The sequence below is a fragment of the Parus major genome, chromosome 2, assembly GCF_001522545.3.
Source record: "Parus major isolate Abel chromosome 2, Parus_major1.1, whole genome shotgun sequence".
Taxonomy (NCBI): domain Eukaryota; kingdom Metazoa; phylum Chordata; class Aves; order Passeriformes; family Paridae; genus Parus; species Parus major.
The window spans coordinates 97082849-97108112 of NC_031769.1; the positions used below are offsets into that span (position 1 = coordinate 97082849).

The 25264-nt window shown below is 34.3% G+C and overlaps 1 protein-coding gene across 3 annotated transcripts in view; it reads left to right on the forward strand.

The window, feature by feature from the left end:
• CDH19 (cadherin 19) overlaps positions 1 to 19673 on the forward strand; it is a 118690-nt gene extending 99017 nt beyond the window's left edge. For 2 of the 3 annotated variants that reach the window (XM_015619669.1, XM_015619671.3), the window contains exons 9-12: positions 5354 to 5475; positions 13568 to 13685; positions 15640 to 15891; positions 18202 to 18698. In XM_015619669.1, coding sequence (XP_015475155.1) covers positions 5354 to 5475; positions 13568 to 13685; positions 15640 to 15891; positions 18202 to 18698 — 989 coding nt within the window. Of the gene's footprint in view, positions 1 to 5353; positions 5476 to 13567; positions 13686 to 15639; positions 15892 to 18201 lie in introns of all 3 variants that reach the window. The other variant, XM_015619674.1, reaches the window with a different exon arrangement.
• Positions 19674 to 25264: the final 5591 nt, after the last annotated feature.

Genomic DNA, 25264 nt, shown 5'->3' on the forward strand with positions numbered 1-25264 from the left:
AGAGTTAGTTTAAAATTTTGACTTGATTAACTGAGAAGTCTTTTCAAACCTCAGTTATCTGTGATTCTGTGATCAGTTTTATTGTTAGTTAGTAGTACTAGTGTTACTGTTATCAATACAAATTAATCCCCTGCAAATACTGTGTTCTGTTATGTGTCTAGAGATGGTCATTGCTTTTCTTTTCATGTTACTAATACGGGTCCCTAGCAATTAAAGTGTCATCTTAATTTTCACACTAATCCAGCCTGTTGCCCTTCATGTCCTGTTCTCTTAGTCCATGTTTCTCAGGTCCTGCTCTCTCGTGGAGATTGTGACAAAGAAACTTTATGCTAATTGGGAGATACTTAGATTATACATTAGCTGAATTTACATTCTGACAATTTTCCTGTGTAAGTGATGAAAGAAAATATGTGTTGCCTACTTTGTCTTCAAAATGCAATCAATGCAGTACCTCTGCTTCACCAAAAATTTTCATTAAGTATTCACCAGACACTGATTTCAAGAGTAGCTTTGTAATATGTTGCTCCGTCCCAAAACAAAAGAGCTGTGATTTCAGAAAAATTAAAAATTTTCATATTTTTATATTTTTCTATACATGCAGAAGAGAGAGAAATGCTTTTCCTTATCATTTAACCATATACTAAGGGAAAGAAATAATCTCACTAAGGCAGCTATGACACTACAACCCAAATATATTAAAGCATTAGAAACAAAACTAATTACAAAATCTTCCCCTGTCTACCCACCCCTCCCATAAAAAACCCTCAAAAAACCAAACCAACTAAACTCTAACTTTTTAGTGAAAGAACACAGATGTGATTCCAACAATGTGCCATCTAAATATTTTGTGAAAGCAAAGGGTAAACTTTAAAGCCAATATAGTACCCCTGAATCTTACAAACAAGCAAGGTAAGAACAGGCAAAACTAGCTGTGTCTTTCCTGTGACACTTTTTATACGACTGAAGCCACCAAAGATATTCCCTTCTTTCTATTAAAGATTACAATGCTTTCCTTTGAAAGACAATGTTGTAAAATCTCTGTCCTACACATCCAATTCTGACTTCAGCCAAAGAATTAAAATAACTCTTACACTCTTGGTCTTATTTCTAAAAGGGAACTATTCTACTTTTTACGTTTATCTAACAGAATTTGGGCACTATTTCATTGCCTATTGTATTATTATGGATGTTTGATTCAACAAGATAAATTTCATCCCACAAAGAAGTATTTTTGAAATGAGTCTGACAGATCACAAGGTTTGGAAAATTAGCACAGCTGTAATGACTTCATGGGAGGAATAGAAATGTGAAACTGCTGAGTATCTATGCCTTTATCTCTGTGGTACTTGTTTTTGCTGCCATTTCCTTCAGCAAAAGACTCAAAGCTGTCAGCATTGATTCTATAAGATCCAAGGAAACAAATGTTTCCTCCAAGCAACTAGTGTATTATGTATTGAAAAAAGTAATGTGAGAACCAACTAAACTGATGTTGTTTGAAAAGGGGCAGAGAGGAGTACATTTTCCTTTTTTCTTAAAGGTCCATTTGACTAATTTAAAGTAATGCCTTAAGAACTTCTGAACAGGTTGGTTGCAGTGACACTAGTGCTGAACATGAGATATATTATAACTATAATTATTGACATACTCCTGATATAGGTGACTGATATATTGACAGATATTTAGGTTGACAAATGATTGGTATTTCTGGAATATATTAAGATTATTTTAATCACTGGAAAAATATCTTCATTACCCAAAAACACATCCATGTTGATGTGAGCATTGTTATTGCAAAGGAACTTTTTGCCTCCAACAATAATAAATCACATTGTGGGGAAGTGGACACTTCTTAAAGCTATGGTGTGAAAGTCAGGATTCAATGTGCTGATAGGTAAAGGACTTCCAAGAGATATCCAATATAAAATCAAAGAATTAAAGAATAGTTTGGTTTGGAAGGAACTGATAAGGTCATTGAATCCAACCATGAACCTCTACTAAGTCCACCACTAAACCATGTACATACTGTCAGATCTGTATCTGGCACTGTAGATACCTTCAAGGACAGTGACTCCACCATTTCCCTGGGCATCCTATTCCAAAGCTAGACAACCTTCTCCAAGAACATTTTCCTAATATCCAACCTAAGCTTCCACTGGTGCATCTTGAGGCCACTCATCACTTCTTACTTGAGAAAACAGACTAACCCCCAACCGCCTCCAAGCTCATTTCAGGTAATTGTAGACAGTGATAAGGTCTCACTTGAGCCTCCTCTTCTCCAGGCTGAACAACCTCAGCTCCCTCAGCTGATCCTTGTCTGCCTGGGCACAAGATGGCTCATATTCAGTTGCTGTCAACAAGCAGACCCAGGTTGTTTTCCTCTGGGCAGCTTTCCAGCCACTTTTCCTGAAGCCAGCAACTCTGCTTTGGGTTGTGATCTAAGTGTGACCTGGCACTTGACCTTGTTGAAACTCATACAATTGACCTTAATCCATACATCCAGCCTGTCTAAATCCCTCTGTATAGCCTTCCTTCCCTCCAACAGGTCAACACTCCTGCCCAGCTTGGTGTCATGATTGAGGGTGTACTCAGTACCCTCATGCAATTCATTGATCAAGATATTAAACAGAACTGGCCCTAATATTGACCCCTGGAAACACCACTTGTTAAGGGCCACAAGCTGAACTCAACTCTAGTCAGCCCAGCTCTTTGAGCTTGGATATCCAGCCAGTTTTATCCCAGTGAACAGTACACCCTTCCAAGCCATGACTTGCCAGTTTCTCCAGGAGAATATTGTACTTGCTGTATTCATTGATTTTTTTTCATATAACATGTTTATAAACATTTTAATTTCAAAAAAGATTAGTTTTCTCTGCCCAGTCTACATACAACTTTTGTACCATGATACTAGTATTATTACTTTTCCTTGTCTGAGGTAGTTTTAACAGTAGAACCTTGTGTAAAGGCAGTAAATGCAGGAGAAATGCCTTATATTATTAATTTTCCTTTACATTCAGGAATAAGCTGTACTGACATATATCCATATATCTTTTATATCTAAAGCCACAGCAGTAATGTATACTTGGGTAACAGAAACAGTACATCTTCTGTGAGTACTAAGCCTAAAAATTAAACCTGCAGTGTAGATAATTCTTGGAACAACAATGCTTGTATCAAAACTAGACACTCAATCTATGAAGCCTGTCAGCAGTAATTCCTTAGATATGCCTGCGAAAAATCATAGTTCTTTGTAAGTATACATTTGCAGACCAGTGGATAGAAGAGCTCTGTTTTTCCAAATTGAGTCTGAGCTTTCTGCCTTGGTTAGGGTGGGTTGTCAGTATTCACTGTGATTTCTCCACATCTAGAAGTGGCAGAAATATTTTTAAAATGTAATATTTTAAAAATTTTTCTCTCAAAGTTTCAGAATTTAAAAATATTTAAGAAGAGGAGGAGTAACAGAATTTTTTAAAGGAATGAGTGTGACCAATAATTATGGTAACCATGATGTTAAGTGACCTAAGATAGTGCAGCCAGCTCTTTTAGTCATCCCAGTGTGACTCTCCTGCTTAGCCACTGGAGCCCTGCCTAGGGTCTGGAGATCAAAGACCCATGACCAGGTTCAGGAATGCTGCTGAGCTGTTTGCAAGCTCAGCCAGTAGCGCAGCTGAGCACAGAGTCCCAGAGACTCACAATGTTCCCACATTGGAATGTGGGAACAATGATCAAATGATCCCACTGATGGAGTCAGTCACTTGGCTTGATGCATGCTTTGCCTTCAGCAGCACCTACATATGGGATTCCCATTGACTACAGGCACAGGCAGCCCATTCCCCTCTTCTGGGAAGGCAGATCGCTGGTGCAGACATATACACACACATGCACAATGCTCTCCAGCTTCACAAGCACACACAGACTCATAGATCCCTCCAGAACCTACTTCTGTTTGCCCAACACCCCTTCTAGTATACCAAGTCCTCTGATCTAATTCATGAGTCCTCAACCACCAGCTAGTGCACACTTGATGCTTGTTGGCAGACCCACAGAACTCACACCCTAATCCCTCATGCACCCCACATTCTCAAGTCCCCTCTAAGCATGGACCTCCCAAGCACCTCTCCTGGACCCAAGGACCCCTAATCACTGTTGAATCCAGTTTAAAGTGTCAGCAAAAGCATACACAAACCCCATGCATGCCAAGTCTGAGGAGAACACTGACAATTGTCCCCTGTGCGCATGAGTCAGTAACTGGGATCACAGAACCCCATCTCACTCCAGTGTCTGGAATGAATTTTCATTCTTATATATGCAGGTCACACCACCAGCTGCCACTTTATTCTTGCATCACACATAGATATGCAGTGAGAGTGAGATTATGCAGAGACATGGCTAAGAAAACAATTACTAAGAAGATGTAAGTTGGTAGGACAAACTGGTGATCAGGTGCAAAGCTCAGCCAGACAAATGCACTGACTGGCTCTGTTTTGCACACAACCAGGCCCTTCTATACCCTTTTCTAGCTGAGCTCTCTTTGTTCCTCTCTGCGTATTTCCCATGGGTGCATACATCTCCACTGAGTCCCCATTCCCCCAAATCTGAGGTCCCTTTCATTTAAAGTCTTGTAAGTTACAAAGTCCAAGTTGATCTAGCTGGAATTGTTATCCTGTGGCTTCTGGATAGCCCATTGATTATCATTAGGTTTGTTTCTTGTCAGAGTCTCTGTGTTTTGGTACACAGGTCTGTGTCTTGGTACATTTTGTGTTTATTTTCCCCTTTTTCTCCATTGGCTTATCAATTGTCAAGGCCACTGATCTAATGGAAAAACATCCTCATACTTCCAGGTGCCCACATCAATCAGTATATCTGACCAGGTATCATCCCCTCTCTTTATCATTTGTCCCTCAGGTTTTTGTTCCAGTATGTTCTTGTTTATGGCTTCCTCTTTATCTTATTAACTCCTGTCACACTGGAAAAGGTCCTTGACCAGATACCCTTAGAAGAGTTGACGGTCTCCTACCACATGATCTTAGATATGGCTAGTAGATTAAATTTTTCCTCAACAACAAAATATTATTGCATTTTTTCTGATCAGGTTTTATTTTTTGTATTTAAATCAGTTTCTGATTGGACAAAGAAAAGCATGAAAAATCCAAAATTTTACATGAGATAACTTATTCAAGACATAGTATTATAATGGTACTATATTATTATAATAGTATCATAATATGTCTGTAGGTCTTTGTGATTATTTTCTTCCTTTCAGAATATAGGTAAAATCTTCAAATGTTTACATTACTTTAAAACACATAGTAGATTATTTTTAACTTTTTTATTTCTGTCTTTTTTTAACCATTAGGAAATCCTGAAAAAATTTCAGAAGCAAACGTGTATATCCAAGTTCTCGATGTCAATGATAATGCACCAGAGTTCCCTAAAAATTATGAAACATTTGTTTGTGAAAATGCAGTTTCTGGACAGGTGAGCATGAAGTAGTTAGCTGTTATGAAAATTTGGTCTTAGATGTTTAGCATTGATTCTTTCAGCTCTGTGAGTACAGACTGCATTTTTTCTATTTCCAAAATTAGTTCTGTTGACATATGTATAGTATGAAATTTAAGCATATTTTTTCCCCCTTTAAAACAAAACTGTGTGTCTCGTTTGTTTTTAAAAAACAAATAATAAAGTACAGGCAGAAACTTCTGAAAAAATATAGGGTACAAATCTGTGTCATATTAAGGTCTCTGATGAAAAACCTATGTCTGGTAACTTCAGCAATAGCATAAGAACCAGGCTTAGTCCAATTTCAAACCAGATTCATTGTGTCCTTCAGTTAGAAAAACATTTATTGCAAACTGAATTCAAACCTTGACTAGCTCAGTGCAAGTCTGAAAATGTTCAAGACACAGCCCTTACAACACCTTTCCTAGCTGGCAGCTTAAGCTATTGTTATATTAAACATCCTTCCCAGGAGGTTATTTTCCATTTCCTACTTGATATACATGTGAATGGAGTATCATTAGTCAGCTGCCCCAATTCCCAGGTACACTGCTGTCTTTCCATTTTCCTCCTGTACAAATAAACTCCAGGATGTTCAAAGTTAGTTTGGGTTTCTTTTTTTGTTGTTGTTGTTTTGGATGTGTCTTTTTTAAAGAAAAAGATACAAAATAATCAACAACATCCAAAAAAACCAACCAAATGAGAAAAGCTCTAAAGAGAAAAATCTGTATGTTTTCCCACCGCTCTAAAGTATTATTTGGACATAAAAAACCACCTTTGGGATATCTGTGGTGGTTCTGTTTAAACATTTTGTTATGCTGATTTCTGAATCAAAGAGCCTCTTTTTATATACCATTTTGGTTTACTTTGACCTCGATTAGTCTGCAGTTAAATAAAGCTTTTCCTGTTGCTCAAGTGATCTCTTTATAACCTTTTGCATCCATTTATATAAATCTCTGTCTGAAATGACTTTGTTCAGTATTTGAAAAACTTCCTGTCTGCTCAGGCTACCTCTGTTTAGGAGGTATTTGGAGCAAGCCATTTCTATTGGTCTTTGGATATCTCATTGACAGATAAAAGTGAAGGCATTAAATCAACTGCACTTTATGTTTCTTGGCTTCAAGATGCCATGAATTAAATATGGACGCTTATAAAATGGATATTTGTTATCCATGGTTTGGACTTCCCTACAAGATAAAAACCCAGGTGATTTATTTCTCCAGGTTTTCAGTATTCCATAGTTGCCTACTGATAAATAATATCCGCATGCTAACCTATCAATAGTTACTTTTGAGTATCAATTACATATATAAAGTGTTTTGAGAATCACTGGATAAAATGGTTCTGTAAAGAATAGCAGTGTTAACAATAATAATTAATTCTTTAAGCATAGTACACTGAATAATTCTTTGACATTGCAATATATGATTTATATATACATATTTATGAACAGGATATTTTTCTCACCTTACAGAAAGTCATAATGTTACTTTAGGTGGTTTTTTTTTCATTTTATTCATTGTTATAGGTTTTTGAGAGTCACAGGCATTTTTAGTTTAGCCTGTTGAGACTGTGACAGTAATGTTAAATAATTTTCTCATTAACAAATTATATTAGGAAGAACAACAGGAAACTGCTACTGAAGTGCATAATTATCACAGTCAGAGTTTATGATATTTAATTCAGTGTTTATGATTTAAACAGAATTGTTAGATGATGTATCTTCTTTGGTGTTATTAATATTTTAATTATTTTTTAAATTTTTACTCACAGAAAAATATCCTTTATTCTTCTCAGCAAGAAACTAAAAGATTCAAATGTGATTTTATAGGTGGCCTGGTTGTCCACTGAGGAAGAAAATTTACATTTCAGAAGAATCAATTTAAGCAATTAAATGACTTAATCAGGACATTACATACCTTTTTATCTTAACTATATTTCTGCAATCAATTTCAAACAGCTATGGAATCTGCTTACATGTTAAGTTGAGATCTAAGATTATATAACTACACTATCACATTTCAGTTTCTAAAGTAGGGGTGTCCAACCTTTTGGCTGGAATCGCTGTGGTAGAGATATTTTCAGAGATACTGTGCACTTCTGTAATTAATTTCTTTCCCTGATCTGAACTGAGTTGTGTCTAATTTCATGGGATATTCCAAAATATATTTGCATGAGTTTACAGTGTTTAGGGGAAAAGAAAGGAAGCACATTGCAGAGGGAAAGATACCATTATAAAATGAATTGTCTTATTCAATCTAGACTTTATCTTGGTGTCAGACTGGTCTACTATAAAAATAATTTAGATTCAGGTCACAATTAAGTTATTTTTACATAGTCTAAGGGTATGCTGATTTGTGATATAGAATATAAAACACATATTGAGTAAAACTAATTTTTGCCCTAATTATCCAGACTCAGACAGAGTTAATAATAGCTTAAGTCTAGACAAGAAGACTTGCTTTGAAGTTTTGGATTTTCTGAAAGGTTATGAAAATTCTTGGTCTGTTTTTATTGACTGAGTGCTGACCTTCAAACCCTTGTATGGTGTTTTTGTAAGAGTTTGTTTAGTTTAGCCTCCAAAAGTCATTCAAACAAAAGGATTAGATTTCAGTCTATGGGACTATAATCCAAATTTGACAATAAAAATGGATATAAAGAAGATAGATAGATAGATAGATAGATAGATAGATAGATAGATAGATAGATAGATAGATAGATAGATAGATAGAGATAGATTAGACAGATGTTTTTGGCACTATATTGAATGCATTCATCATGTTTATTTGACATTTTGGAAGTAATTTTCGCTATTCACTTAATGTTATAATTTAGCACTGTCCTATAATACAAAAGTAAGCTTTATACTACACCACAAGCAAAGTTTTCTTTAAAACATTGAAAAAACACTTTCACTGCATCATCACCATTAAATAAATTGTTTTCCAAATGAATTGAACATGAAAGTTGCACCACTAAATAGCCTTCTATTCCACTACAGCTATAGTCGTCATCAGATAAAACAGAACAATATTAATAAGTATTTAAATGGGTAATTTCCTTTTGATTGGACCTTTTGATTTTATAACTGTGTGTAAACACAGTAAATAATGACCACACTGTTCTATTATTTTTTTTATATTTACTTTTTAAGTAAAATAAGGGTGTGTGCAGTAGGTATGAACCTTTGAACTTCAAAGGAAATATTCATTACAAATAGTCAAAACACCAAGATGACCAAATCCACCCTAAAGGTAACACTAGAGACATCTCATCAAAAATGGATATCAAAAAAGCTTAATTCCCAAGATATTAATACATTAACTCATCTGGAAGATGCAGCTTGAAAGTTTTATGTAGACTGTATCAAAATCCTTACATTATGTGTAAGCAAGCAGACCATCTAGAATGTACCTATGCATGGTAATTTCAGCCCTTTTGTGAGTATTGATCTTTCTTCTTATTGGAAAGGAAGGTGATTGCAGCTGAAAATAGGCTATACTGAACATATTATATTTGAATTAATGGTGTCATCTCTAATGCATATTTATTCTGGTAATTCTGAGTTCCTTTAATTTGGGGATCACATATGAAGTGCCTGCTATTGCAGCTTGCTTAGTGATTTTTATTAGATTCAAAGAATCATTGAGTATGCAGGAACTTTAAGTTAGAGATGAGAAAAAAACAAATTTATTTACTCAGTACTAGGCACATAATAAAATAATAATCATTTACAGTTAAAGTGACAAGTATTCATTTGCTATTACTTCTCTACATAATGAAATGCTGTCAGAAAGAAAGAGAGGAAATCTTTAACCAAATTCTACGAGCATATGATTACTGTTCAAAACAAGTAGTTTGCTAAGAGATCCTTTCTAACAAATCATGATGCAAAATCATTTTTATTAGCAGAGAAATGAAAGTGAAGGGTAAGACAATGTTTATCATTTAATATTGCATGTTTTCTTCAACATTTACAAAAAGCATCTCAGCAGTAATGATAAGAAAATAAAAAGTTTAAAAAAACACCAACAATGAATGCATCCTTTAGAGTGTAAAAACATGATGAAGCTGTGAAAGCAATGTATAATGTAACGGACTCCTACACTAAGCTATACCTGAAAATGCACTGAGTGTAACGTGTGATGTTTTGAAACAGTGGGTACAGTGGCCCATGGAAAATTCCCTTTTCTGTTTTATGTGGACCATGATTTCACAACATTATCTCTTAGCAGAATGGCACAGGTGGGAGAACTTTATTAGCATATGTGAGAAAACATAAAAAAATCACCTCAGTGTCATGGCATGAGCTTTGTAATTGTTAATTCTTTGTAAATATGTAAATTTGATTTATAGTTGAGCAGAAACATTTACAGTAGACCCAAATAAATCAGTTCAATACTGTGTCGATTTTCTTTTCAACACAGAGGCAGTCAACAGGAGAACCTGGGCCTTGAGGTAAAAGGTCTACTTGGAACATGCAATCCTGACTGTAGTAATTAACACTTTAATCTTTTACCTGCTCTAAACTCTGGTGATCAGTAAATATTATGTGACTGAGAAAAGTTTCACTGCTTATACAGTTTCTGCTAATTTGACCAAAACCTGTTCTGTACTCCCAAAAGTAATGTGTGGTTAGGTCTCTCACATCCTATAATCCACAGTAGAACAGTAGAAGGATGTTTTGCGGAAAACAAAATAAAGAAACTGAAATGGAAAGAGAAGTAGCAAATATGTTTCTACTTCCCTCCATCTCTCTAATGGGATTAGTAGGACTAACACACAAAGGACTCAAAATTCTACACTCAGAGTTCTCTAGCATCAAAAATTAAGAGTACTGGTTGTTGTTCAGATGGGCAATTTATGCCTGAAGTTTAATTTGGTTGAAAACCCATAGAAGCAGAAAGGGCTGTAACAATCCTTCCTTCTGGACCTCTCTATAATTCCAATCCAAGAAGACTATTTGGAGATGAGGAAATAAATTTCCAATGAAGTTTTATAGAGAATATCTGGCAGTCAGCTACTTCATAATCCACATTTTTTTAATTTACAAGATAAACAAAATATAGGTGCCATTTCCAGAACCTGGGATGGCATATGTATAAGGAATTTCTTCCTTTTTCAGTTTGCCAGGGTGGGAATTTGTGTTCAGATAGATTACTCTCATCTGATTTATCAGGCCCAGTGTCCTCCTGTTGTTACCATCTACACTTATCACAAGTCCTCACAGTGGAATTTTTTCTTGTGTGCAGATTCCAAACCTTCACCTCCACTTAGGCCTGTAACTTCTTCCTGTTTCCCATCTACACTTGCAGTGGATTATTTTATGGCAACTTCCTTCTTTGATAACACATTGAGATATTCCACTGCATTCTTTAAGTCCTCAAAAGTCATCATAAACTTAATTCAGTTTTTCAAAAATAATCAAGTGAATTAATCTCTGTTTTAAAGAAACACCCATTTTTAAATGAACTGTGGGATCTGTAAAGCTTCTATAATAACGAGACTTGAAATAAGAATTTTTAAAGCAATTAAATTTCAGCCATGTCAACAAAACAACTGACAGAACTTTGCAAAAGCAATAATTTATTCAATATATTTTTTGTTTATACACTAAAATGTAGAAGGTTTGTAAACATTAACAGACAAGTAAGTTCAGTTTTTGAGTATGGGATGCCAGTTTCCCTGGTAAACAGCTAGAATCTCCCAGGTTAGATGTACAAAAAACTAGGAAACCAGGAATAAAAAGGGATTTCCCTTACTCTAAGCGATTTTTCCTTCAGAGTCAGCAAAATCAGAGGTAGTTATTGCTCTCTGAATATTTTGTAAACTAAACTGGGCTTTGTTGAATCTCAGTGAAAGTGGTACAGTGAGAAGTAAACAAGGATTTTCCCCGTCCTTACATTTCAAATTTTCCCTGCTGCTAAAGTAAATCATTGAAGGCATGTGAATATATCTAGAACAGCCACAGGAATCTTAGGTTTCTGCAGAAGAGGAGAGCACAGGTCAAAGCAAGGGCAGGTGGTTTGTTTTATTTTTCAGTTAGCCACAGTCTCCTTAGAATTTTATTGATTGAATCAGATATAGATAAAATGTACAGACTCAAATACATCCTGTATGTAAAATATGGCACTCAATAATGAAATAGCAAAGCAGTATCTAATTCATAACTGCAGTAATTTTATGATTTTCACACATTATATACTCCTAAAAATATGTTTTCAAAAGATATTGGTGATATCTGGTTGAATGAAAATCATTTTTTTGTTGGTGGTGGTGATGTCCAAGTAGGTAATTTTTCTCTACCAAGTAACTGAACTAAAACCAGAACAAAATACAACAAATTAAATTTGGCTAAGATGATTTTGTAGATCATTATATTACTCTGCATATTTAGTATACTTTAATAGAGCTTGAATTTTAAGGGCAGCCATATGCCCATACCAAGATTTATTCTCATCTGTGGCCGTGAATATGTAGCCAGCAAATTTTCAAGAAAAGCCCATATAGTCTTTTTTTAGTTATCTTTGAGGTAGGTGACAAAATATTATGTGTCCTTCTTTGCAGTTTAGACTGGATATAAAATATATAAATTCTGTTGCTATTCATATAGAGAATATTCTGAGAACTACATTTCCTTAAAAAAATGAAGCTTGTGGTTATCAAGGAAATGTGAGTGGTCAGTTTCTCCTCACTGATTTCTTGACCTGCATTTTTATACCTGTATTTGCATCACCTCAGCTATTTGTTAGTTCTGAGGGAAGAAAACAAATATCCCTCTAGAATGTCTCTCCTTTGTACATCATGAAATCACTGAAAAATTATTCCTCTCATTAATGGCAATCAAAAAGAATACCAAAAAATTCAAGGGTCCTCATGTTTCCATAGAGTGAAAATACAGACTTAAAATAAATTTCACATGTGAAGAGGGAACTGTGTTAAGAAAACAAATCTTTTGGTGTGTAAGCCACATTTTGCATTCTGCTGTGATGATTTCATCAAACTTTGCTTGCTTGAAAAGAAAGTGTGATGAAATTCTAGGTCTTTAACTGAGAAAGAATTTAACAAGAAAAGAATTTCAAAGGCACAGACAGAAAGCAGCAGTAGTCACTTCCATTGACTTACTGCTTCACTGTTAAAGCACTGCTTGTATCATTCAGGTGATCTGTGGTTTGAGCAAAGTTGAAGTTTCAAGTTCTTGTGTATAAATATCTACAAGGCATGAGATAATTGATAATATAGAGCCCAAGTTCAAATTTGACCCTGTCTTTTCTGAAAATTGGTGGACTTCCAGCAGTTTGCTTTTCTCCTGATCAGCAAGGATGTTCATTAATATGTGCTGGTAAATAAATATTTACTGGTAAATATAAGAAATATAGATGTTTTAAGAAGAAATATTACTAATTATGTTAACTGTGTGGTTGTTTATTTAGAGAGATGAAAAATATTATTTTGAATGTTATTTTTTATTTTATCTTGCAATGTCTGTCTGGTTTGACATATTTCTAAATGAAGGCTATTTTGTTTTCTTAAGAAAAAGCAGCCAAAAATTTCCATAATCAATCTGTTATAATATCCAGAATCAAAAATTCAGCATGTGAACTTGTCAACGTATGTCACTTACTGGAGCTATAATATACCAGTTGAATGATACCAATGTGTTTGTGGACTTGAAGGGAATAGATTTTTGCATAGAAGGATTTCTTCAAATGTATAATGATGTTCACCTTAGATTAAAAAAATAAAAAGAACAAAGTACTCTAAATATGATTTTTTCATTTATGGAGCCATCATTTGCTCCTGGTCATTTGATATGGATAACCTTTTACATTTTCTCAAGCTTTTAATGCCTGCCTGTCTCAAATGGATGAAAAATTAGGGTACTTGCAGAATATAAGTCTCAATAAACCTATTTGGGTATTTGTTGAATATTTGTATATTATGCACTCAATACAGGTTCACGGATCACCTCTTCAACATCAATAGTTTAACGTACTTTTTATATCCTTGTTATTGTTTTATAGAACAAGGAAATTCTTTTACTCTTAAACAACTCTGTTCTCTTGTTTTCCAGCTAATTCAAAACATCAGTGCAGTGGATCAAGATGACCCAGCAGAAGGTCACCATTTTTATTTCTCATTGGCTCAGGAGGACGCAAACAGCTCACATTTTATTGTCAAAGACAATCAAGGTAGCGTCAGTCATGCAGTTCCTTAAGACCTTCCTAATGGAAGATGCATACTTCCAGCAGGTTCTTAGATGCTTAAAACTTTCTATTTAAATAGAAATTTTCATTATAAGAATTGGACATGTCATGAGATCTATTTCAAAACAATAATTCAACAGTATCAAAGAGTTTATTTTCCTTTTTAAGTGAATAATATAAACAGCAAAAGGCAGTTTTATTTAAAGGAAAGAAAAAACAGCTAAGATGAAAAATATGCCAGTATTCCTTAAAAATTATATTCTTAATGTTGAATATGGAAGTCAATTCCAAAATCCTTGTTAAAATTATTTGCCAGAGAAATAAGATCATTATAAATATTGATATAAATATAGGAATATTATTTCATTAATTCACCAAGACCAACATTATAAAAACATAACTAGGAATGAAATCTTATTTCATAATATATAATATCAAGCAAAACCAGACTGAGATGAAAACATAGGTGAGATATCTCATGGAATTTCAAGGAAGTGACCATTTAGAGTCAGTCTGCTGAGACTACAAAGAAAAGCTTCTTCAGACTAAGCTAAAGTACACATCGTTCTTATTGACCATGCTAATTATTTGAATGTTCTGGCTAAGGGAACAAATCAATGGAAATAAGTTTTGGAAAGTTCCAAATACGTTAAATGGCAAACTGCTTCTCAATTATCTTCAAAGTTAGCCAATGTATCAATAAGAAATTCAATTCCCATCTTAATTAACCTCTCACTCCCTTCCAGAAAGAGCTAAGTCATTATATTAAGGTCAAATTGTGCACAAGCAATGTGCCTTTCCCACCTTTTCTCTTTCTGCCCAAAACCCAAGCAGACCCTCACACAAAGCAACCCATTCTGTTCCTTTTGTTGGCTTCTAATGGGGAAAACAAAACCTTTTGAAATATGATGCAATCAGATTTCAAGCTGTCCCTTTCTGCCATATTCAACAGAAATGGCTGGTTGAATTGTGATAGCCATAAGGAAGAGAAAAAGAGACTGCAGATCTGTAGTATTTTATCTCAGAATTACTTTCTGAACTATGATAGAAACTTAGAACAACTTACATGTGAGGAAGTTAACTTCAGTAGACTGTACAGATGTATTGTACAGATAATGGTAGAAATCCTTTTTTTTCCCCTACTTTTACATATGCACATATGCAGTCTTTCACTCTGCCAAGAGAAATAATTCTGACATGGAAATATTTCTAGATTATTTTTTCTTCTTTTCATTACACATTCATGTAGGCAGGACTATTTTATTTTGCAGCAAGCTAATTTGAATTGATTGATATGCAGCAGGACCTGAATTTAAGCTGTTTACTGTGTTTTTTACAGAACAGATTTCTAAATACTAATAGTTAAATTCAAAGCAAAGTGAAAGCATCTAAATCTTTTTGCTATTTTAGGTGGTAGAAGTCCAGCTAGCTCGTTTTTGTGCCAGGGAAAGAAATAAAAAATTATTTTAGTGGACTTTTTTCTTGCTTTCTCTTCTTTCCCTTGCCACCTGTTTTCACTACGTGCTGCTAGACACACTTTTTAACCTTTTAGATTGGCAAACTGTCTATATTTTATCTGTGAACTTCTGGCTTGGTAGCAGCTGGATAAATGGAACCATTTTAAGAACCAATTAATTAGTCTGAGCAGGTATCAGGTACTGAAAAAGATGTCAGTCTCTTTAGCTCTGAACATTAAAACCAGCACTCCTTGGTCAAATTCTTTTATTGTCCCTGGAGTACATATATCAAAAATAAATGCAATTTATTCATGATTGACAAAGTATGCAACAAATGTCAGTGCCTGCTTTAACTTTTTTAACTTTCTTAATACATAGCTTTGAGAGTACTGTTGCTTTTAAATATGTCAGATTCCACTGAATATTATTGTCGTGGTTACAGAATATATAAATGCATATCATCATAATAATTTATCTTCTAGATAACACAGCTGGAATTTTCACAGGAAAAAGTGGCTTCAGGAGGCAAGAGCAGTTTTTTTTCTACTTGCCAATCTTAATTCAGGATAATGGAACCCCACCTCTGACGAGCACAAATACTCTCACTGTCACTCTCTGCGACTGCGACACTGAAGTTAACACCTTCTACTGTAGATATGGAGCTTTCATGTATTCCTTGGGTCTCAGCACAGAGGCTTTAGTTGCTGTTTTGGCTTGCATATTAATATTCCTAGGTAAGTACAAGTACAATCCCTTTTACAGCGTGGTTGGTTAAGTAAAAAAATGGACATTCGACTCGAAGACTAGGAGTATTGGGCCACTGGAAAAAATTGAAATAAGGCAGATTTTTTATTTCTTTCCTTTTTTCTTAACTATAATTTCTCCCTTCTTCTCCCCAGTTTTCAGTAAAATGTGAATTCTAACAGAATTTCCTAAAGGTTGTGTGTAGTTGAGTCATGGTCTTCTTTATTTGCCTGGCATTGCAATAACAAAGATTTCAGAGCCCAAAGTCTGTACTGATTACAGGTAAAGCTGAAGACAGCATTACACAAGAAAATTTGCTAGTGTAGGAAAATATGGAAAGAAGTAGCACCCTACTCATCCTGCCCTAGGAATGGCAAATGTAGAACTGAGATCAATTATGAATAGTAAAAGAAAAAGAGAATCTGACATCAGTCAGAAAGCTCCAGACACAGGGAGTTTCTCTGCCAATTCAGGTTACATCTTTAGACAGCATTTTCTCCAAATGTTAGACATATCCTTTTTCCTCTCAGGAGACACTAGCTTAACCTCCTATACATTTGAGAATTTGTGGATATGAAAACTGGGGTTGAGAGTAGTTTAAATGCACAGGAGTTTTTCTAGTACCTCTGAAAAGGGTCATGCGCAGCTGGCAAGCAGCACTCAAAAACCAAACCTACAACTCAAGGCTGGCCGTTCTAGACACCATTTCTTGACTCCATAGCAAAGCCCAGAGATACACTAGTATCCCTATATTCATGTCCCAGCTTCCAGTCAAGGACATGGCAACAGACAATGAATTTGTTTTTTCCATGCTTGCCTGCACTTCCAGAGTTGTCTTATTTAAATCTGATCTTAGATATCTGCCTTATGTCTTTTAGTCAGTTTAAGCTTATGGGTCAGTGTGCATTTCAAGTTTTGTTTGATGGTTGCAGGGTATCTGAATAGGTTCACTTTGTGTTGTTGACTTCAGAGACTAAGGAACAAGCAAACTGTATCACTGCATTATGCAGGACTTCAGAGGAATTACTCATCAGTGATTGCTTGGGTTCTTGTAGAAATGTTCTCTCTCTAGCTCAAATAAACCCATGATGTCTACTGGGCCTATTAATATCACAAAAGCCAAAGCAGAGATAGAGATAAATATATTAGTCCAAAAGAAGAAAAAAAACCTAATCTACTACACTTTTTACAAACACTAATTATTAATTCTTAATTCTTTGAATGTATTTTTGTAGTTATTTAAAATTAAATAATAAAATGTTCTATATGTAATAAATTTGCCATTTATCTCTGAAAACTAGTTTTCAAGTAGGAAATAAATCATCAGAAGGGTTCACCAGGTAAAGTGTTTGGAAAGTTAAAACCACCTGTCTTGTGAATACATAGCAGAAATTTTTGTTTTCAGTGCTTTCAAGCCTTATGTTGGTATCTCCCAAGCAAATGGAACAGTTTCTTTTAAATAGGTAGAAAAAAGAACTGTTTCAGCTGTCCTCATATTCTTAAGTAAAATGTTGTAATTCATGGTAGTTGCATCATTTTAAGTTCTGAGTAAAAAATTCAGTTCACAAGATACCTATTAAGTAGAACTGCAGCAAGATATAGTTAAAACTGAATGAATTAATCTCTCTGAAAGTCATAGAGTAATTCAGTGGGATTATTCAGTTAAAATGAAATTATGTGGGATTAAAAAATAATGTTTTAAAAGAAAAATTAAGAATCTTTTCACATATGAAAGAAATAAGATCATCTGATTCATAGGCCTTGACAGTAAAATGACACAGAATTTAGTGAGTCTTCAAATTTGAAAACCAGTACAACACAAATGGTTGAACACCATTCTGCATAGTCTGTAGAGCTGAATGATTCAACTAGCTCAGGATAACTTGCTCATTGTCTCATTTTTCACTTGATCTTGATGGGGCTTTTATCAGAGGGACTGATAGAGATTAAGAATTTAAATTCGGAATGCAAAATGGATATATTATGTGATAAAAAAGCACTTTCAAAAAGCATAACCTGTGCTTCCATCAGTTTCAAATTTGCATCTACCAAAAGAACTGCTCCATTTAATTTGCCTTTTTTATAAGTCCCTTTGTAGCCATTTTCCCAACACACCCATTGCTCATCTCAAAACCATAAAATCCATAAAAATTACAGCTCTATAAATTTGTTAAGATAGCTTCGCTTTGCAACAGCACTGATACTAAAATAAGAAGCAATTTTTTTAATCTTTCCAAGCACATTCAAAGTCTCTAGTTTGGTTTAATTTTCCCTTGTCCCTTCTCTTTTTATTTTGTCAGTGTTCTTTTTGGCCATTGTAGCCATAAGACAGCAGCAGCAGCAGAAGAAACCTCCCTTTTCGGAGAAGATGGAAGAATTCAGAGAGAACATTGTCAGTTATGACGATGAAGGAGGGGGCGAGGAGGACACAGAAGCCTTTGATATTTCAGCACTGAGGACACGTACTGTCATGCGAACACACAAACCTCGGAAGAAGGTGGCCTCCGAAATCCAGAGCCTCTACAGACAGTCTCTGCAGGTTGGCCCAGACAGTGCAATCTTCAGGCAATTCATTTCAGAAAAGCTTGAAGAAGCAAATACAGATCCTAGCGTTCCTCCCTATGACTCACTTCAGACCTACGCATTTGAGGGGACTGGCTCCTTGGCAGGATCCCTCAGCTCATTGGGTTCAAACACATCAGACATGGATCAGAGCTATGACTACCTTGCAGACTGGGGACCTCACTTTAAACAGCTTGCAGGCATGTACTCTTCCCATAAAACACTGGGGGATTAGGCACTCTTGGAATTGCTCTTTTGTTTTCCTAAATCTCAGCAACCAAACACAACTGTGGATTTTTAGAAAGGAGTTCATCCCACATTAAAAATGGAAATAGGAGCCAAGGGTTTTAATATGGTAAGTTTAGGATGTGGAAACCTCTTGAAAGGATAAAACACACCAGAGGTGCTACCACATGAAGGGATGGAGGTTATAGTTTGAAAACCTTGTGGTAATATAAGTGCTTAAATGCAAACTGTGCTGCTTTGGATATCCAGATCCTCTTCTGGATACTGAAAATCTGGATCTTGCTTGTACAAAAGGAGGAGCCAAAGCCATAAATGGATGTTGTAAACATTCTGTCATCCATAAGCTTTAAATGTTTTCCAAAGCTGACGGACTTTGGCTGTTGCAGTTGAATACATACATTAACCAAAGTTAAACATGCATATTTGTATAAGGCTTTATTATAAAAATATAATTGTGTGAAAAAGTAGTCCCTAGATATTCTAATACCATTTTTGGGAGTGCTCACAAAATCATCTATTTATTGTTCTTAGCATGATAAAACTAAAACAAATGTCATTTCCTTTCAGTATAAAAATAAAAACCCATTACAACATCAGCAAGTATTTGCTGCCATTTTAGTTTTTAATGAAGCTATTGGAAAATGTGTAAACCAATACTTAATTTGGCATATAAGATAGGAAAAAGAATCAATATTTAACTTAAATACTGCAATTGACCACATTATATATTACTGCACTTAGAATAAAATTATGTCCAAATACAGGCATTTTTCCTTTTATTAAGAGTTTAAAGGATGACTGATTTACCATCATAGATTTATTTTTTTATTATGGAAAATAAAATTAGCTGCAGTAGTCAGTTTTATTATAACAATATTAAGAATCTTTAAAATGCTAAACTGATGGTTATAAAACTTTATGTATGACATTAGATAATAAGATAATAAAATGCTTCAAATGTTAATCCACTTTGAAAATGATCCTGAATCATTCTGCAAGACTCAAGTAAGATTTCAAAATTAATTTCACACTGTATTTTTTTGCAAACATTCCATAACAAATATAAACCTATCTCAGAATACTTCTTTATGTATACCACTATCCATCAACTATTTTGGAATGGAGGTCATCAAATGTTTTCAAAATGGTCTATCAGGAAAAATACAGCCCTCCTGTATTTTATTCACATCTCTTTCATTAAGTACTCATTTTACAGAAGTTATATCCTGCAATCAAACGATTCAATCATCTAAAAACTGGCATCATGACAAACCACATTATGCAACATATTTCTTTCTGTTTTTCTTTTTTTTTTCTTCTTTTTCTAAGTAAGATTTTAGGTAAGTGCAACTGAATTACAGTCAGGAAAGCTTATGTAAAGAAGCAACAAACAAATAAACCAGCTCCAACAAACAAATTCTGCAATGTTTACTACAGTTGCTCATGACTGAAGAAAACCAAGGTATGTAGGCTAAGTGGAAAAGTACCAGTGCAAAGTTTAAATTCCTGGTACCTAAAAATAAAAGATGGAGGTGTTTGAAAATCAGAAGAAATTTCCAGTGTGAGGTCTGGTAAGGATGGAAATATTATTCATTATATTCATAGCTGGAAAATCATGGGTAGGGGGGCAAGGGGGCAGAGTGACCATCTGACCAGGTGCAGATGAAGCAGCACCTGCTTCATAAGAAAAACAAATTATTCTTGTCACTCTCATGGTAGGATGCCAGTGTGAATGAGCAGCTACAAATGAGCTTCAAAAGATGGACAAATGAAAACATTGTGTTGATGACTCTAACCTTTTACTCCTATGGTTTTTAAACAGATGTGGCAAAATTACTTGTATTTGAGAAAATATTGTACATATTAATAATTTTTCCACAGAGAGGACTAGAGAAAGAGAGAACTATGCACTGCTAGTTGTTGACAATAGTGAAAACTTCATGTTTAGGATTAGGTCTATAGATTTATGTGGGTTATACCCTAAACAAATCCTTATTCCACAGATGGTCACAGTGGCTTTAAGGGAATTCTTTGTGCTTTCAGGTTGTATTTAGTACAAAAAGGATAACAGTGTCTGATCCATTCTCAATCCAGAGATTTTGTCCATTTATGTGGGAAAATAGCCTTGAACACTAAACCATTGTGTTTATAATATTCTCTCTTTACTGTGAGTTATTTTAACAATAAATAATTTGTATAAGTAGTGCATGCCACTAGCACAGTTTTTGTAACTTGTGTAGATCATTGTCAGTAATTTCTGTGTGAAAAAGAATAATGTCCTGCAGTGGATCTTAAATGGTCTTTGGCTGAGAAAGCCTTAGATCATGTTTATATAGCAGAGAAGGGCATGTTTTGCTCTGAAAAAAGATGTCATTCCTAGCTGTTACTGGACCACACCTTATAAGGTTCCTGGTATTCAATCTAATTCAGCCTTGTCAATTTATTTCCACATCTGAGAAAAGAACCACTGAACTTACTTAGTAACTTCACACTTCCTTTAAGTTTGATGAAAAATGTGTAGAAAAAGGTTTTTTAGAATTGTCTTCTTATTTGAAGGAAGTAAGCATTCTATGAAAAAAATTATATAAGAGATCATAAAAAGGAGTAACATGAAATTAATGCAGGATAAGTTATAAGCTGTAGTTTTTGATGATGAAATGTATTAAATTGTGGCATGATTTTCCCAGTAGAATGCTCCATTATCTTTATCTTTCAAAATTTGATTACTAGTTATAACTCGTTATGTTATTGGCTGAAGAGTGCAAGTATGGTGACAGATGACAAATAAATATTCAGCTGTTCATGACCTGCCCAAGGGAATATAAGGAAGACTTATTCTCTGGTGAAAGGAATGCTGCTTTTCTATATGAAAAATATGTAGTTATTCCTATAGATTACTTTTTCTGAAGCTTGGTAAAGAGAGACTTTAAGAACTGGTGAAATAACAACTGGTGAAATAACAGATAAAAAGATTTGCTTTCTGTTTCAGTCTCACTCATATGCATTCAGAGTGTTGTGGGTTTTGTTTTGTTGTATAAAAGCCAAGGAAATTAAGCCTATGCATATATAATAAATCTAAGCATTCAGATGTCTCAAGTTAAAAAAAAAATATACAGATCACTTGATAACATTTTGCAGCTTCAGACTCATTGCTGTGACTGGAAAAATGTATTTTGTTTATCAATTAAGCCAAAAGAAAAAGTTTCAGTTTGATTTTGAATTTATACATCCTGATGAAGGTTTTTTATTATGATAGCACCGAGAAGAAACTGCATATTATAGTCTTAGTCTTCAATTCACGTAATTTTTCTACCACATTTTTTCTCACAGGTATTGTCATTACACCCCTAGCTTTGCTTTCAAAATCTGCATTGGAAATCTGGTTGTTTTAACACTCATTCTTAATTATAAGGGGTCACCCAGTCAGATGAGGGTAATTTTTTTTTTTAAAGAGAGTGTACATTTTATGCTTGAAAGTCAGATCTAGTATATGCTCTCTAAGGAACCGAAGTTCAAGGAGTTTATGTGATTTTATATTCTGGAAAAGAAGGCATTTCACCCTTGATCCAGATTACAAACAAATAGAATAAAATTTATAGGAAAAAAACCCAGTAGCTATAAGTAAAATCTGTAATATTTTTCCACCAGAAAACTGGTAAGCCTATGTCTTAAAAAGAAAAAGAGAGAATTATTTAAAAAAAAAACAAAAACAAACCAAACCAAAACAAAGAAGATGTTGACACATTTGAAAAAAAATATTTGGTTGTTTTCATATTTGTTTGGAAAAATTCTTCATACATGATCCTGTACCAGCCTTCTGTCTCATACATGGAGTTCAGGAACAGTAACATTTAACTCTAATATGTACAGAAGGATAAAACATGCATACAGAGAGATTGGTTACATCAGTATAACACTAAAATACATCAGAAACTGTACCCACAGGAAACAACATTAATCAGAAATATGTATAGGACTCAACAAGATGTGTGCCAGAAAAGGCAGATAGATATATGGCATGAAGAGCAAAAATTAATAAATACATTTAGAAAATATCAGTGTTTTAGAAAATTCTCAAATAGCAGAAACTGGAAAATGATATCGAAAGCTCTTAATTCCTCATACATTTTAATTATTATTTAGATAATACTTTCATAATATTAAAGTTTACAATTTAAGTAATACTCCACATATGGGGGTTCAAATAGGTTTGGTTTGTAGAAAGACAATAAAATCTGCATACATATATCTGACCAAATGGGTACTACAAAAGATATTAGATTAAAGCTTAAAAGAATACAAACTTATCCATAGTAATATATATAGACATGAAGTCTTCTGACACTGTTGTAAGTAAATCAGTCTCTGTCATTACAAATTACTCTGAAAAGACTTTAAACATAATGTCTCTGACAAATATTTTAGTAGCTTGAAATCTGGAAAAGGATTTTTTTATATACTGATTCAGTAAATTGGACTTAAAAGTGTCAAAAAAAATCCTGAATTATTAATAGTGAGGACACGTTATGAACCTCACTTCATTGGCTGCAAATGATAATTTACTTATACCACTTATGAATTCAAAGTATTATTACAATTACTTTACAATTATTTTATAAGTATTCTCAAAGATTAGTGTCTAAAGTAATAATACATCTATCAGGTTTTTCCTGTATCTTGTCATCACAAAAGTCTTAATCTGTTTTTCCACCACTGAATGTAAAAACATCCTAGACAGCTTCTATAAGCACTTACTTCCCCTGTGGTACATCTCACTCAACCTCAGCCACCTAAAAAGTGGAGTAAGTTATTCAACTTCCTTCCCATCCTGTGCTGCTGCTACTTCAGACATCATAGAAATTCAAGGCAGGCTGGACTCTCCAGGAGTTCAAAATGAGAGAGGCATCTTTCCTTATGGGAAAGGCTTAGACACAGTAGACCTTCCATGGCAAAAATCTCCTCCTAATGTCTCTCCTTCATCTCACTCTGGACACTAACTCACTGATAATCACTCACAAAACTTCATCTATTTTCCCCAATCTGATAGGGGTATAAGGACTCATCTTAGTCCTTTTATTTCATGTACATTTGGATTTGTTTTTAAAAACTCAGTAATTTTTCTTTGGTGATAGCTCCTGTCAGTCTTGAATGATTATTATTGCTTTATATTTTCCTACTAACAGCTGAGGTTTCTAAGTCAGTTCCTTGTGGAGATAGCTATTTTGATATCACAAATTTAGGGGAATACAGAGAAAGGTGCATTGAATCAAGGCCAAAGGAGGTCAAACGATTCCTGTAGTTGGTTAGCTTCTGAGGTAGAAACAACTTGTAGATACTGAAATATCATCCATCATTTTTCTTTGTCTCAGTGGCCACGTGGAACAAGTTAAGGTAGTGAGCACCTTGTTAATGTGTAAATCACCCTTTCTTTCATGTCCTTTTGTTATTAATATTGTTACTGTTCATTTCTCATCCCATTAACGTTTGTTTTCAGTAATTTTTTTTCTCAACCCATAGTCTCTGCCTCTGTCTCTCTCTCACCAGAGGAAGCACAGGAAAGGGGAACATGTTATTTGAAGTTTAATTCCCAGCTGATTTTAAATCACATTTCATCTAAAAACTCTATATCCACCTGAGTTGGTCAGTTCTGATTTTGTAGGCCACAGGGGAAAAATTTTTGGCATGTGACCAAAATATTTGTTTGAGGACATTTTATATGCTTGCTAGCATTCTTTACTCATTAATCTTTCTTCACTGGTCTAGAAGTCTGATTATATTTTATACTGTTTGTTCTACATAGATTGAATATTTCTTTTTTCTAAAGCTAATTTTAACCAGGTGGCAATATTGCATCCATTCAGTGATCAGAAGTTAAGCACTGTTTAGCTATTTATGCCTTGTAGCATCCTTTTCCAATGGCAACACCCTGGGACAATATTTTCAAACTCTCTTCTCATTATGTGATTTTATTATAGTCTGAATTTTATTTTAAGATCATAGGTTTATTCTACAGAAAATGACTCCTTCAAACAAATACAAAAATACAAATATATATATATATATATATATATATATATATAGTTACACTGTATGATTACATAAAGCTAAACAAAGCTAAAACAAACCATATAATAGTTACCTGATGGTTACATAATTCTTTATGTTTAAAGAAGCCATAATATATCTTTCAGGCCAAGATAAATCGAGAGAATAACTGGCCTGTGTTTTCTTAATACCAAGCCAACTCACAAACAGTAACATCTCCATTGGTGCTACCTACAGTCCTACAATACCTACACATCTACAATCACTGGAATGTTTTCAAAGGAAAAACATATTCAGAAATAAACAAATAATGTCTTAAAATTTCAACTGTTTCTAGAAGAGAAATTTCCCTGAAAGGAGGCGAGGATATCCCTTATTTTTCCATTGGTCTGCATTACCAGAGAAAAAGAAAACTATATTAGAATAATATAATTTTTATGTATTTGTCAGAAATGTATGTCTACTCTTGTTATTTCTTCAGACTATATTTGTAATATGAAACTCCTAATT